General features: G+C 33.2%; 1 protein-coding gene across 1 annotated transcript in view; it reads left to right on the top strand.

Annotated features, from left to right (window-relative positions):
- The window catches only part of LOC128995177 (polypyrimidine tract-binding protein 2-like), a 533,132-nt gene that overhangs the window by 34,296 nt on the left and 481,190 nt on the right, over window positions 1–17,646 (top strand). The window contains exon 2 of the mRNA XM_054420103.1: window positions 53–77. Within this exon, the coding sequence (XP_054276078.1) occupies window positions 53–77 (25 nt within the window). The remainder of the gene's footprint in view (window positions 1–52; window positions 78–17,646) is intronic.

Here is a 17,646-nt window from a genome sequence, read left to right as displayed (position 1 = left end):
TTCCCATCTGTTCTTTCTATTTCTTGTCTCTAACTTTCCTCTTCTTCCCTAGGGAAAGTCTTGTAGCCGGACATAAGGTATGTCTCTCTTTTCTCTTGCTTCGCACACTTTTCTATTTCTCTTTACACGCTTCAGCTATTTGTTCGCTTTCTGTGTTTTAAGTGTTTAATATTTGTTCATGTACTTAAACCTGGAGGATTGTGTAGGGAAAAGGTTTAATTATTTTTTGTAATAGGTCACTTAGCAAATATGGATTAAGCAAATATTTCCAAAAGGTAAGTTATAGTTTTACAAAGTACATGGTGTTGAAGGTTTTTTTAATATGTTTTTATTTATGACTACAGTCAGTAGGTCGTCCACGATTTACATTTTAACGTCGATAGTTTCCTGGAATTGGGTGGAATTACGTTTTGCGTCAGAGTGTGTATATGTGATTGGCGTAATAATACACAACCTTACTGACTTAGTTTAAGTCTATCGTTGAGAACCTAAAAAAATATTTTAGAAGAAACCCGATTATTCTAGAGACATAGTTGATTAAGTTCACAAACAGTTTTAAAACTTTTGAGTGTTTTGCATATATTTGCTACGTTGGGTTATAAAATTATACTTATTTACATTGTATCAAAATTCTGGACACGTCCCAAATCATGTAATTAGGTTATAAACAAGAATTAATAAAAACAATAACGAAAAGGTAGGAATCGTAGTTTTTGTCCCATTTGAAGTTTGACCATACAAAAAGTGATTTATCGCCAAATTGTGATTTCCAGTATGTATAAGCTTCTGTGGACCTTTATATTATGCTAGCAGCCACACAAACACAGAAGCTCGCCTCTAAGAGTGTAAACAGATAGTTTAATCAGAGGTAGGTGACGTCATATTTATCAGCCACTCTGATTGGTTCGTGTGATCACGTGATCCTCTTGGCTCTAATATCCGTTTCCGCCCTGGCTCCGAGCATTTAGTGTATTCAGTCCGTAGTGAGACCGGACCCTCATTAATGTGGAGATTAATGTGCTCTAACATCAACGTGTTCTATATTAATGTGCTCCAACCTCAATGTGTTTCTCATTTATGTGCTCCAGGTGACGGCCATGTGCATTTACCACAGCCTAATCATCAAAGGCACAGTGAATAATGACCGTACACACTGTATTAACACCTAACTGATACACTAATTAAAGTAGTATGAGTCTCCAGTTAATACTTAAACGTGAATTGAATTTTTACTTAAAACTTGCAAATTAAGGAGAGAATGAATAACTAAAGGTTTTTGTTAACGATATACTTTGAAGTTTGTTTTAAGTTTGCTATGATAATAACCACAAAGGTGGCCAAAAAACAATGAAGGTGGTCTTAATAATTCAGTCTTACTTACAACTGGACCTTTTTTAAAAACTTTTATGAGCTTACCTCAAACTACAAAATCTATTGAAATGGTTTCCAATGAAATTATTTAACATCAATATACTAAAGTAAACCCTCAAAAATACCATTTGAATAGGTACATTCTTGCGATAAAATGTTTGAATTACCTGCTTAGGTTTAGGTAGTCTAGGTATCACTAACAGATCATAAATTGTTCAGCTGTTCTAGTGATGTAAATGTGGAGCTTCAGCTTGTAACGTTTGGGAACAAGCCCAGACTCAGACTGTCTAATCATTGGAAATTATTGAAAACAGGAAACGAGAATTGGGACAGAGAGCTACAGATATCGAGTGTTAAAAAAACAGGAAATGATGAGTCGGATCACAAAGTTCTAGGAGCTTTAAAAATACGAATATAAATTTGCTTCAGGGTTTAGGAACTGATTAAATATTGAAATTGGGATTTCAAATTGAGTTAAGCACCACATTCTAAGAGAAACTTACATAACACTTGATTTTCTTACTATGACTATGTTCATCGTGCAACGAAAAATACTATCGCAACTTGATCGCAGTCTGGCTGATGTACAAACTAACAGCTAACTGTGTTTATAACACATAAACACCATGCAAGTGCAATTCATAAATATGATTGCAGAATAGAGCAGTGTGGAAGAGTGCGGATAAGCTATAACTCTTGACCAGATACCGAGAGACCAAACGCTTAAACTCTTTGATAACAACTTCTGTTCTCGTACATCTGTCCGTGAAGGTTAGGACGAACAGCCGATTCAACAGACCTCAGCTTTCGGATGGATCCGCCAAAACTCACATCGAAATGCGTTATGCGAATGACATCTCGTGATGAATCTTTGTTCTACATTCGTGTTTCATACAATCGTACGCTGGATTGAAATCACTTTGTTAACAAGGTAACAGCTGTATAAGAAGTGTAAAGTTTTGTGTTGCCTTTGAAGAAAAATACTAACTTCAAAAGAGGCAACGTCTAATTGTTGGCATTCCCTTCTCCTCATAAATTATCTTTCCTTACAGAGATCAATCACGAAAAGCCACTTCAGAATCTTTGGACAAAACCCATTCACGTGTAGATTTATAGGATTCAGTATTGGATGTTTCAAAAGACTGATTTCGAGTGCATCCATCGTTTGGAATCTTAAAAAATTTTAAGTAATGAAAGCACAATAAAAAATATATAAAGTGTAAATCTTCAGCATGTGATTATGTTTGCAACATTTCTCTCTTTAAGAAAGATACGCCTCTTTACCCCTGAAGGGATGTTTTACGTAACTTTCCATTTTGAGAGTAAATTGATCATTCTCAACTTGTGTAAGTAAATTTTTATTTTATTACTGCATTATTTTATTTTCTAAGCAGGACAAGAAATAGTTTATACAAAATGTTTGGCTATAGGTCTGATCAAATATAATAATGGGAATGCCCGGTCTTTTTACCGGTCCCTAACTATATTATGTTTTATTTTTATATAGGTACTATATTTAGTATTGTTTGAAAATTACTCCGTGGATTCCATAAGAGTATCTTCAGTGTTTGATTTACTTACAATATACGTATTTACGTTGAACTTTCAATATGGTATTGGTTCGGTATATGCTCATTTACTTGCTGAATAGAGAAGAGGTTAAACTTCTTACAAAGCTGTCAACTTTTATGGAACCTTTTTGCATCGATGTATTAAATATGTTTAGTTTAGTTATAATAGGTCTGTTATCCTAAAATTCCTAATAATGGGCCTAATTATCATTGTACGGAACAGTTATACTTTCAACCGCCATGAACTATCTAAGTGTTGTTTTATTTTATACCCATTGCATAAACAATGCTAACATTTCTTAAGAATCACTTTTGGCAAAACCCCCATATTTAAGATTTTTCGCAGTTGTGTGATTTCTGCACCAAACGATGTATTCCAATTTGTACATCATTAAAATATAAAAAAGGCAAAATCGGAAAATAATGTCGGTTATGGGTTTTCTGCAAAAAACGATTCTAAAACACCAGCAACAATATTTATTAATTTTATATCCCATTATGTTGTCATACACACACGAGCATATCAATTTTCTAGATCCATTTTTTAGTGTGAAAACTTGTTGATTTAAACAATAAAAGCTTTTTAGTTACTATCATGTACAGTTTATTCATTAGATGAACATAAAACGTACGAAACAGATTTAATTAATTAACCACATATAATCGGATTTGTCAGGAAACATTAAACATTTCGCGTATGATTGCAAATGATTGCAAATCGATTTATGTTTATTTTTAAAGTCCACGTAATGGAATTAAATATGTTAATGAGTTATTTGTAATCCTGTTAACAAATGGCTTCTGAGGCTGACGTCATTAGCTTTGCAAATGAAAATTTATGCTGATTATTGAAATGCTAGGTACATTAATGTAATTAACCGTTGATTTCAATTTAATTTAAAGAAGCGATAATTACCCAACGGGGTTAGATTTCAATAATAAAAGTCTTAATTTATGCTAAAGAAACATTAAAATACGTTTAACTTATTTGACCTTTGTTATGAGCAATACAATAATTTTGTTGGATTAAAAAATAATTTTCTCACAAAGGTCTAAGTGGGATTTATAACGGGGGTTTATTATTATACATACAAACATTAATGCAGTTAGCGTAGTTATGGATCCCATGAGTTTAAGTATATAAACTTGTCACCTTTAAGTCTATCGAGTTAGTACGAATAGTGTTAAATACTACAATATCTTTAGGACCGTAAGATTTCGATTCATAACAATCCCGAAACAATGACTCACGAGGTTTTAACTATATAGTACCATTTTTGTCTATGATAGTACTAGCTGTTGTACCCGTGCTTTGCATCGGAAATCACACAATAGAAACATTTTGATCTTTAGGCCTACATCTGTTGTATGAAATAGTTACACATCCGCCAACGCTTTAGAATCAAAATGAAACCTTTATGACCTTTACAGAAACATTTATGGCTTTTTAACCTGGTAAGTAGTGGAACCCGTCATTTTGGTTTTGATTAATTTTTCATCTTGTGTAGGCCGATATGTGGAAATCTTACCAAATTTTCAAATAACATTTCCACATACATGATTTACATTAATCTCCCTTATTTACATTTCTTTTTCTTTATTTGGGTGGCCAAAGCCCACGGTTAGTAGGGTGAATAGTCTTATTACCACCCTTGGTATGGTGACCATATTTTTGTAAAAATTTGAGCCTAGTCAGTTCAGTAGTTTTTACGTTAAATAGTAGGCCCTAATACAAATACAGACAGACACCATTAGATTTTTATATCAAGTATATAGATAGGCAAGTAACTTTTATCGTAGTTGCCATAGCAACAGGGCTATTAAGCTATACCTTTGACATCCAATAGTCAATCTTATACTTTATTCGGATCCGCTTAAGATAAAACATTATCTCTTGTATTGTTGAAATCTATTCCGAAATGACTTATTTAAATATATTGATGATCATTTGACTTAAAAATTAGAGGGGTCACCTGATGGATATTAAATTTTTATCAACATTATCTTGAGTGACAATAGTTATTGGTGTAACTAGTGTGCGAAGTGACACTTTGCACTCGCGTTAGACAATATCTTTTTCCTACAGTTACTATAAGGCATATAAAAAATTAGTATTTGCATCATGTTTTTAGGTTAGGTTAAATCCAAGCGCTGAACAAAATGGGAAACGCTGCACCAGCTGACCGTAGTCGTAGTATTTTTAATTGTTGCCAACCTTTTCCCAAGCTTACACATAACACGTGCCTAATAGAAGCACACTGTTTTGTGTTGTTTGATTGAAATACTGGAGTGTGACAAAAGAAAATTAGTGCGGCAAAAGTAAGTAAATGCGGCAATTAGCTACTTTGCGTGCTATGATCAGTGCAAGGAAGCCAACTTTATCAGGTTACTCTATGAACACAATTTATTTTACTATATTCGTCCTGTACACCAACAGGTTACAATGGTTACATGTCAAGCATTCCATTATCGTTTGCACCAATGTCGTCTTTAAAAATGCTCACTGTTGTTTGTCGTTTCTTTTTATAAATACCGAAGAAGGTTACATATTTAAACTTGCAATGGAACATTTTAGTCCCTCCTCCTCATCGCTTGTTACTTTAAATTCGCTTAGCATAAGTTATCATACAAGAGTATTTGAATTTTCAAATCGAGTTTTCATAATATTGAAACTAAAAAGTATCACAAAGACAATTATCTTCAAAACTGTGAGTATTTACAGCGTGCAATAAACAAAAGAACGAAAACAAAAATGATAAACAAAGCATGGTATTTGTTCATTTTGATTTCAGTTAGTTGGAACTATAACAAGTATATTTGGGTGAAAATCGTCGTCGAATTTCCAATATGAAACGCATATCGGAATTAAATACAAGCATGGCATAGAGCGGAAGCGGATATTACGTAAGAGCATTACGGGGACCAATCAGAGCCGGTTAATAAATATGACGTCATTGACTCTGGGATAATCTCCAGCTGTATTTACGTTTGTTGTCATTGCGAGGATTCTGCCATCAGTAATAGAGGTAATGGTTCGACATGGGTTCCTTTTGTGTCTGTATGATTACAAATTCAATGAATATAGGGGTTGTTTTGATTAAATAAACCGTTACAAGAATAGATGTTAATATTTTTGTTGGACACTCTAGTCCATTAGTTTCTAATTTATCAGTGAGATATGGTTATTGTTTAATTAAATTCCATTTAGTTGAATGTATTGATAAAATATAATAAATTGTTTTAACATAGTTTAGTGACATGTTTAAATATGTTCAATCACCTGAGTACTGTAATTTACTTATTGTCCAATTTTTTTTAAATATATATACATTTCCGATATATGATATTGTCTTAAGATTCGGATAGTTTAGTTTTTTTTTTTAGTTTAATGCTTGTAAATTACCAGCTTTTAATGAATACCGTCAGAATATTTTTTTGAATGTTTAAGTTTCTTCTTCTAAAAATACTTTTTTGCGTCTTACATCAAATTTAAGTACATTTTTGAATATCCTAGTGGGTTCAAGGGATTGATTTTGTAAAAAGCAAACCATTTGCGTACTGAGAACCAACCTTAATATTTTCCTTTACAAACCTATAGACTATTTTAATATAAAATTTGTTTTAGGATACGAGATATCAGAATGAAATTAAAACAATCAAACACACAATCATGCATAAAACATTATGCTTTCTACATTATTACATAAACATGCGTGGAGAGGGGTGTATTAAATACCACGTTCTTTCAAATTCAATCATATACTGTGTTGGTCTACTTTTGATTAAATAATTTACGTAATGTTTGTTAAAACTCAGTAGCAATCAATTTTATTCTAAATTCATTCACTACATTGTATTCGCGATTTGTATTCTATTCTAATGTTGTTCGCCCTTGGACATCGCCGGAAGTCAAAAATATTGAGCGAAAGATTCAAATTTTTCATTCCAAGTGCAACATTGTCAAAACTTAGAAACTAGTCAGCTACTAGTTGTTGAAAAATTTGGACTAAGATGTTTGTGAGGAAACCACTTATTGCTTATTTTCTCTTTAAAGTGTCATCACTCTTGTCGTTCGCTAATACTTTGCATGAACTAACAATTATTTGTTTACTACTTTATACCATCACCAAGCCACACATGAAACTCACAATCACAAACACGTTCTATATGAAAGGGACAACCGTGCCAGAGGCGAAGCGCGATGTTGGATTCAAACTCGGTTGATGTTCAAACACATTACAAACACCTGCCTGTGTCTGAAACATAGACACGACGCTCGTCTATGTTTGTAGCAGAACAATGGAAATTGTCTGATGTTTGTGATCCAAAATCTGTTCGTAAAACAACAATTTGTCTTATTGTATCGTAACCTCTTATGGAGTGTCATGGTCAACATATCCTGTTTGATATGATCTACAGTTTTCATATTGTTGTATAATATACATGCCAAGAGCACTAAACATTGCATTATTTCATGATCTGATGTAATATTGGTTGATTAATTTTATAATGTGTTACGCTTAAGATGATGAAACCAATTCTTATACAACCATACTTGTGACACATTCCACTGTAACAACAAGTAAAGCATGTGACACCCTATTTCACACCCTATTTTAGAGGTTTAATTAAGTGCCGAATACTTGTCCAAATTCAGCTCGATCCCAATATCATTTTTTATTTCATTGATAGGGTTCTAGTTGTAAGTTGTAGTTCTACAGTTGTATGTTTTATTTTTCTGAATGCAAGATTTTAGAGTTCTCTCAGTTACAATTTCAATACAATAACCGTTTTCTATTATATTACTGTATTTAAATATAAACTTATACAGTGTGTAAATTAAGTATGGAAACAAATCTGTATTTTTAAAACCGAAATAGATAGAAATATTCTATTTGTGGCAATAATAGTTAACAAAGATTCCGCAATTTTTCACATGAAAAATATTTTTTTACCCCCCTAACAGGGTAGGTGGTAGGGGGTGACTTATTTTTTTCAAATAGCAACCCCTATTGAGTGACCCCTCATTTTGAAGGGTTTGTCAAAAGAAACACAATGACGCAAATCCGAGGTGAATATCTCACTCCTAGCTAACATGGCGGATATTCCAAAATGGGCTTTTTTTTACAAAAATTAAATTTTTCATTACCCACCATTTAGGCTAGGGGTGAAATATCTACCTCGGGTTTGCGTCATTCTTTTTCTTTTAAAAAACCCTTCAAAATGAGGGGTCACTCAATAGGGGTTGTTGTTGAAAAAAATAAGTCACTCCCACCCCCTACCCTGTTAAAGGGGTTGAAAAAATATTGTTAATTAAAAAAATTTCGGAACCTATGTCAACAATCAATTCCACAAACAGAATATTTCTATCTATTTCGGTTTTAAAAATACAGATTTCTTTCCATTATTTGTGAAATTGGTGTTTTTCACGTACAATAAATCAAATTTTGGAATATCCGCCATTTGGGCTAGGAGTGAGATATTCACCTCGGATTTGCGTCATTGTGTTTCTTTTGACAAACCCTTCAAAATGAGGGGTCACTCAATAGGGGTTGCTATTTGAAAAAAATAAGTCACCCCCTACCACCTACCCTGTTAGGGGGGTAAAAAATATTTTTCATGTGAAAAATTGCGGAATCTTTGTTAACTATTATTGCCACAAATAGAATATTTCTATCTATTTCAGTTTTAAAAATACAGATTTGTTTCCATACTTAATTTACACACTGTATATTGTTTACCTTTTAAAAGTTCTTTAGATGTCCTTCAAGTGATTTTCACAAAAGTGCACTGTGATTTAAACAATTTTCACGGTTTGATACAATTAAATTACAATTAAAATTTCACGTCGTAATTTATATCCAAATTCAAGTAGTACGAACACAATGAATGCACCAAAAATGATCTTTGGAGAACCTTTGTACAAAATAACAAAGTTTCAAAAGTGGAAGTAACCCTTTAACATTCTGAAACGCAAATACGCTAAAATATTAAACTATACAGGATGAGGGAACTGTCAAACACATAAAGCAAGTTGATTCTGCACAATTGCCGATGATTTCCTCTGACAGTCTGGAGAGAACTGACTGAACATTGAATGTTGAGCATTGAACATGTTGAACTGATCATAGAACATGAACAGACAGATGAGATCAAAGCGAAATGTCTAGCTGTACGACTGCTTATAACAAAGGGATATTGCTCTTAAAAATATTTATATAGTTGATTTTACAGTTGAATATGAGTTCCCTCCATGGATAAGATAGTTAGGGTTTCCAAAAGTATTTATGAAAATAGTAAGAAAATGATTGATTTAACACTCTATACGAGTATGGTAAAATATTATGTCAACCTTTCGACACTTATGTAAAAGTTTCAGATACATTTTCCAGTATCTGAAACTTTTACATAAAAGATGAAGACGTATATTTAGTTATGCTCGAACAATATTATCTCAACTCGTAAAATGCCAATATTTTTTTTGTAAACAGCTCTTATAAATTTGATTTAGTTCTTATCTGCAAATACCCGGTGAGGACCCACAGACCACCGGTACAAAATGTATATAGGCCAAACTAAATTAGGTAGTTCTTTCGTAACAACTAAATCCCTCTATTTCAACTCCGTAGAATTTTGTTTTTCTTTATCTCCAAAACTTACCATAAGAGTCCTTGGAGGCTAGCGGCCATCTTGTATAATTTCAAACCGCTGCTGAAGAGTTAATTGTCACCCAAAAATTTTGTTTAAAACACCAAAGTGATTATAATGTAAATATATAGTATACTGTGGGATTGGAAATGTTGTTTGTTGTGTTGAATGTATTTCCAAGGGAGTCCATGGAAGCCAACGGCCAACTTGGATTTGCCCGCCACAAGAACTAATGTTTATTTTCTAACAGCCGCTGAAGAGTTATTTACCACCCCAAAATATGTTTTCAAATACCAAAGTGATTGTAATTTAAATATATATTATAATGTGGGATTATAAATTTGCTTTGTAGGTTTTAAATTGTTTGATGAGTAAGAAAGTCTAGGCTCCAAGGACTCTTAAGGGTAGTTTTTGGAAAATGTTCAAATTTAAAGGTAGGTATAAAGTGATACCTGTGTGAAGGAAGATGGGAAATTTCAGTCGAAAATGCTATCGACACACGCGTTATAAATACACGTTGATGGGTTTTAATTATAAAATGCACCATGATTGTGCCAAATGACTTGAGTATTGGGCAGATTTGTGACAGAATATCGATAAATGAGTTACCTAACTGGAAAATACTCATTCTAAAAACTCTTGGTTGATTAGCCTAGGTAAGGTTCAAATTATCATAAAATATTGGATTAAAGGACAGTTTTAATAGAAAACCATTATTGCTCTAGTTATTTTCTATAGTTTGACAACCTCTACCAAAGACAACAAACAATTATTTATCATAATAGTATTAACTTTTGGATGAAACGCATAATACATATAATTATCCCTCAATTGCAGCTACATTATTTATTCCTAGAGTAATTATACACACCTATTATTGGCTCAATAGACGACAAATTCCCAAAGGACAGACAAACTAATTAGTGGATATATTTTGTAACAAGGTAGCTGGGATCATTGCGCTTTTGGTCACAAAAGTTTTAATTATAACCTTGTCGATTACATTGTTAACAAAACGTTTGGGAAAACTGACAAAATGTTATTATTGTGCTACATAACCAAGCTAAAAGATTAATTAAGAAAGAATATCCCAGAGTTTTAAGTAACGAGGCGTGCACCAAACCCCATTTCCTTTTGAGTTACTCCAAAGTTGACATATAATATTTCACTTCCTTTTGGAACAATAATGTGTCATTTTCATGTTATAAACGTATTACCTTAATTAAAATTTTTGAAATACATTAATATACAACCCAGTATATAATTCATGTTTAACCTCAACTGCCCGTCCGGCAATAGACAATGGATAAATTTCAATAGCGTCATGTTTGTTTTTACAGGCATTTTCTCGTCTTCTATCTTTGTATTTTTGTAAGGGATTAAAAAATTCTTTGGTTGAGTTAACAGGTCGTTTCCCCAGCAAGGCTCGCATCACAATCTTGAGGACTTGAGGCAGTGCATGATCTTGCGGTCGATACAGAATGGTTTCTCACTGAACTGCGTTGTATATGGTGTGCAGGAAGGTTGAAATCTGTTACTCTTCTGGCACAGACAATGGAATAAACCTATAAATAATAATAATAATAATAATAAACAATAAATAATAATAATAAACAATAAATAATACTATAAACTTTAAAGTATTCAGGGTTTCCATAAAATAATGGTGCGGTTTTAACATCCTGTAAAACTGTTATAAGACAAATTAAATGACTTCTGTTGGTATCCCTGTATCTAGTAGCTCAAACAGTTTTGTTCACATTTGTTAAAACAGCTGTTTTGATTGTTGTACTATTCAAAACACTTCTTCTTAATCAATAAGTTGAGTTTTTTCGACCAACATGTTTTCAGATCAGGAAAAAGCTAAGTGTGTATTGTTATTAAGTGAGTTAAAGTAAGTGACTTTAGTGCAACGGGCATTTCGAAGAACATTCAATAAAGCTCCGCCTCATAAAACAACATTAATCGTTGGAGTAAGCAATTCATAAACACTGGGTCAGTTAAAAAGCAAAGTAGACCTGGTAGACCACCAGTATCTAACCAGACAGTTGAAGACATCAGACTATCTTGTGTTAGAAGTCCAAAGAAATCCCTCCCTCGCCGTAGTCTTGAATTAGGAATACCTGTAAGTACTTTTCACAAAGTTTTACACAAAAGACTCCATCTTCATGCCTACAAAATTCAACTTCTTCAAAAAATAAAAACAACAGATTTGATAAAAAGAGCAGGATTCGCTACATTTATGTTGAACCAAATGGCAGAAAATGAATCATTTTTTAATGAAGTAGTTTTTTTCAGATGAAGCCACATTTCACATCAGTGGTTGTGTTAATAGGCACAACGTAAGAATTTGGGGAGCTCAGCATCCTCATGAAACTTTTGAAAAGGAAAGAGACTCACCAAAAATAAACGTTTGGTGCGGCCTGTCCAGAGAAGAAGTAATTGGGCCATTTTTCTTCGCTGAAAAAACTATCAATGGAAATGTTTACTTGGACATGTTAGAAAATTATTGTTTTCCTCTACTTGACGACATGGAAAATGCAAAAAGCCTTTATTTTCAGCAGGATGGAGCACCTCCACGTTATAAAACAATTGTTCGAGATGCTTTAGATGTTAGTTCCCGAACAGGTGGATTGGAAGAGACGGTCCTATAGCATGGCCCCCCAGGAGCCCGGACCTGACTCCATGCGATTTTTTTCTTTGGGGTCATGTAAAGAACATAGTATATGCTCAAAAAATTTGCAATTTGGACCACCTAAGGGAAAGAATCATTCATGCAGTTTCAAAGGTGACAAAAGAAATGTTGCAAAATGTGTGGGCTGAAGTAGATTATCGTTTGGACGTCTGCAGGGCTAGGAATGGTGGCCATGTCGAGCTTTATTAGATATGTATAAAATCTTTTTAATGTAAGGAATCCAATAAAATAAATAGTTTTTTGTGCCTCTTCTCGTTATCTTTTTATTTCATAATTAAACCGCACCATTATTTTATGGAAACCCTGTATTGTCTGTGCTTCTGGTCTGTTATGGGTGAAAATCTGCATTCCTGGGAAGGTCCGAGGTCAGTGTACAGAACAACTGCAACTGCGCAACTGCACTGAAGTGCTGAAGTGTTCTTAAGTTGTATATATAGTCTGTCCAGGAGAGATCAGCATCAATAGTAACACCAAAGAGTTTGAACATTTTTCAACCGAATTACCAGGTGTTTCAGGCATGTTCTCCAGTCTTCTGCTAAAATTCATCTGCATCGTCTTAGAGGGGTTTATAGCCAAGTCATTTTTCAGGCAATATAGAGCTTTGTCTGTTGATAACAGATCGTACCGGTCTGTGCGGTATTGGCTCTTTACAGTAGAACCTCTATAACAAGACTCTCATGAAGAAGAATTATTATCAAAGCAGTCTTCTTCGTGGTTTTTTGGCTAAGTTCAACAACAACAGCAACAGCAACATTTGGCAAGTTTGGCCAAGTTAGTTTCTTAGGAAAAGCTAACCACATCACGTAAACTTCATTCATTTCCAGCGCATCATATGCAAACACATGTCACACGCGTCACATAAAACGACATGATAAACTATTAGTTGGGACATTAGTGATGATTTTATATTTCGTTTGTAAGTTCTTACATTGACTATCTTTAATGGTTTTGTTATCTCTTTTCTTTTTATTTAACCTCAAAATTTGACAAGTCTGATCACACGATCAGAAAAAAAGAAGTTCATTGTCAAAGAGCAATCATACCTCGAATACTTTACCACCATACGCTTCTAGTAAACGTCCAACGAACGGTACGTCTGTTATACACTTTTAACTAGGGTTGCTTTCAGAGAGGTGAAAGCCAGTTGAGCGGAACAAACGTGATTTGATATTTGTATAAGTAACTAAATGTAAAAAAGTCAATGGATGTACTAATGCTGGTTTTATTGATTAAAATTATAATAATTCAGATTTGTTTTTACTACATCTTGTTGTTTTTACCAACTATTCCAAAAGATAAAAATTATATGGTGCAACACAAATAAACAACTCGATCACCTACCTATAACCTACACTTTACCTCCCTAATCTAACCTTACTTCAAAAAACACTGAATGTATAACGAATACTCATAAACCCCGACCTACCTTCCCCACATGCCTAAATTAGATCAGTGTTCAATATGCGTTTTATTAATAAGTGTAATAACTTTCTGCACCGTCGATGTAAGTAATTCAACATAATATAACCAGTGATGTATTATCGGATTAAATATCGATTTCGATGCAGTTTGATATATCGCTTATTAAATTCTGATTTCTAACATTGGCTGTTTCTAATCAGCTGGCAACACAAATAGGTTCCCAAGAAAGTAGTCACTGGTCCGTATCCCTCCGCTCCTTGTTTATGCTCCGCGCATTGAGAAAGTATTTCCGTATATTTTATCGATTTTCAGTGAATTCCGCGCCTTAAAAAAATGTTTTAACGGCATTTTCTTGTTTATTAAAATCATAGGAATGGTTTAAAAACGTTTAAAAGAAAAGTCTAGAAAAATCAGAAATACCTTATGGGTCTCTTGTTTACATTTTTCTTGTAAACAAAAAACTGTCATATGGCTACTTTAGTCCCATAAGCCTAATGTTAAAATTTGGAGATTTTAAGTTCGTTTTAAATTGCATTAGCATTATCTAATTGAAATTTGTTTGTTTATTAACCATCTCACTATTAGTCTAAGTAATCTTGTTAAGTTTAGCTGAAATGTGTTCAGCCGTTATTGAGTGATGTTGCTTTATTTGTTGCATTGAAGTTGATCCCAAAGAGCTACGCTCGCTTCGCTCAATTAACGTATTATCAAAGATCTCACAGTTGTTGAGTGGTTAATTAAGTATCACTAAAAAAACTTTAATCTTCGATACAACTTCTATTCTACTGTACTGAATTTAATATTTTGAGCTCTCACTTTGAAAAGTATAAAGGTATAGGTCAGTTGATTGGTTGTGTTATGGGATCAAGCAATGGGGATGATTAGGACAGCAATAATTAAATTCAAACGGAGTAATTAACAGATGGCAAATTAGTTTCAGGGCAATTGCTGGTCCACGAACGTTAATTTAGCATGACGGGTTTTTTAGTAAAGGAAAATAGGGGATAAATTAGATAACTAACTGACGGTATTTTTAGATGAGAGAATGTACCATTCTATGAGTGTTACATTAGTTAGAATACAGGAACTCGAAGTGTATATATATTTTTGCAGGTTGATTTTATATTATTAAACAGTCATACACTGTTTTTCCTCCCTCACAATGTGTTCAGTATTGGTTTTTATTCGTCACATTCTTGTCTAATTTTGCTCTAAAACATGATAATTGCCATCCGCAGAGAACTGAACCACAACAGTGTTTCCTGTTAAAAGTCCAGGATATGGAATCAATTCTCGCAAAATCCAAAGTATGAAACCAAGAAAACCATTGGCAAATGAGGCTAGTATTTGTTAACATTTTGGTCTGAATATGGGTAACATTAGAAATTGCTGTTTAACTAATCACATAGGATATAAATATTCCGTAGGTATTTTAAAATGTAGATAGATAGTTTCTGTCTGTTTATCTATTTGTTTCGGGTTGGCGCAAAAACCCATGCACCAACTAAGTTGATGTACACAAAAATAGATGAAAATAGCCAATACATACGCTTATTAATTCTATTCATGTATTTGAAATCCGTTTGGGCTACGCCCCGTGAACTTCTAAAGTGGAGCTTTTTGAAGTAAATTATGCTGGGTTTCAGAGTCATCAAAACGACCACAATGTTCACATTTACTCTAGTTACATTTGCAGTATTAAAGCACCTTGTAAACTACACCTCATGCAAGCATATCTACGACACACAGTCCCTAAAACAGTGACCTTTCCAGCCATTATCTCACACCTTTCTGGCTCTTAGCATCGCAGGTAACCAATATATGAATGCGGCGTTTTTCATCTCCGCTGAATTAACAACATGCTACAATCCGTCGCAGAGGGAATCGCAAAACAGTGGCTGAGAGATCGCGTAGATGAAAGCGCGACCGGAATAGCCAGGCGCTGAGCGAGCCTCTGCAAATATAAATGAGTGTAAATAAATAATAGATATGTGAGAGGGGAGTGATATTATCATAATTCATGATCGTTGCCGATTCTCTTTGTGTAGCGATTAACGCGTCGAGTCGTGGGTCATAACGCCGCCTCCAGCCCCGCCCCCGCCACCTCGTGCCGCCTCTAGCCGCCTCCAGCCGCCATTGTGACCAACTGTATCAAATATCACAAACTATATTGATTGACAATGTCACTATCCCAATTTTCAGTGCAATTTAGAAACCTTTTAACAACGTGATTAGAATTCATCTGGCTCGTTTTGTGAATTTTTCAAAGGATATAGGGATTGAGAGTGATAGATTTGGATGATTTTCCATTGTTTGGAGTTGGAGTTGTTTGGAGTATAGTAGTTTGTTTCTACCATAAACCCTGAACATCCTATACTCCACAGGTTGCATAGGGATAATATAGAAAAAATAAATAAAAAATGATATTGGTTGACAATGTGATTGTCCCACTATGTTTCAAAAGTACATTCAAAACCTCTTAACAACATGTTTTGTATAGTGAATGTGCATCCATAGCTCTTGTTGTAAATTGTTCATCAACACATGTAGTTGTGAAGTGAAAGGGTGATGGTTTTGGGTAAGTGTGTTTTTATTTTATTTAAAAAAGGGTAATATAGTGTTTTTTTTTATGCGACAATCCTTATTCGGTAAATGTCATTTCAGTGACAACGTGAAAAGCCAGTTCGAAAAATGAACAGTTTTTCTTAACGCAATGACAACTTTAACCTTTATCCTATTAAAATATTCTTTTGATGCACGATATTTTAATACTTAAGAAAATTTTATTTTAAAATGTTATACATATTTGTCAATATAGAGCTGATTCCCAACATATTTTATTTCCGTACTTGTATTTTCCATGTATATTTCAGCAATACACTAATCTATCTATTCTATATATAATTCAGTTTTAAAAATCTTTGTACAACTAAATCTAGAGTTCTACTGGACCGATTTTATTAATTAATGGGTCGTTGGAAAGCTTAGGTCGTGTAGATTTGCAAATAATTATGAAAGTTTGTTTTTATTATGATTTATGGTGAAAATTTCAAAAAAACATGTTTTCCATAAGAAATACATTGAAAACGGTGTTTTTCACACTTTTTATTTGGGTGCGACTTTTAGCTGCCTTTTTTTAGTGTTTCCAAGAAGTGTATTGTATCAATTTGTAGGAAATTTTATTCTCTTTCAGAATATCACCTTCCACTTTGGTCGATTTCCTCACCATTTCAAAGTTATTTGAAAAAAAGCTAAGCAACCTCCGAATTTATAATAATGAGAAAATATTGAGTTTGGGATATTTTTGTTAAGCTTTGTACAACTAAATCTAGACTTCTACCGGACCGATTTTGTTAATTAATGAGTCATTGGAAAGCCTTACTCATGTAGATTTGCAAATAATTATGAAAGTTTGATTTTATTTAATATTTGTGGTGGAAAAATAAAAATAACAAAAATACATTAAAAACATTTTTTTCAGGTTTTTATTTTCAAGTTTATATTTGTAGTCAGCTTTTGGCTGCCTTTATTAAATAATTTCAAGAAATGCACAGAAGTTATTTGTAGGAAATTTTATCTTCTTTCAGAATATCACGTGCATTTTCTACGATTTACTCACCATTTAAAAGTTATTGTCAAATTAGATAAGTGACCTCCAAATTTTTAGTTGTTAAAAATACTGAATTAGGGATATTTTTGTTAAACTTTGTACAACTAAATCTAGACTTCTACTGGACCGATTTTGTTAACTAATGTATCGTTGGAAAGCCTAATTTGTGTAGATTTGCAAATAATTATGAAAGTTTGATTTTATTAAATATTTGTGGTGAATAAAGAATAAAAAGCAAAAATACATTAAAAACTGTTTTTTTTTATAGTTAATATTTAAAAATTTCAATTTATAGTTAACTTTAGGTTGCCTTTTTTGAATATTTTCAA

The sequence above is a fragment of the Macrosteles quadrilineatus genome, unplaced genomic scaffold (genome assembly GCF_028750875.1).
Source record: "Macrosteles quadrilineatus isolate MER2022 unplaced genomic scaffold, UCM_ALF_1.0 Scaffold_5__1_contigs__length_97177068, whole genome shotgun sequence".
NCBI classification, from domain to species: Eukaryota; Metazoa; Arthropoda; class Insecta; order Hemiptera; family Cicadellidae; genus Macrosteles; species Macrosteles quadrilineatus.
Note: the sequence above shows the minus strand (reverse complement) of the source record. Positions and strands in the feature narration are given on the sequence as shown.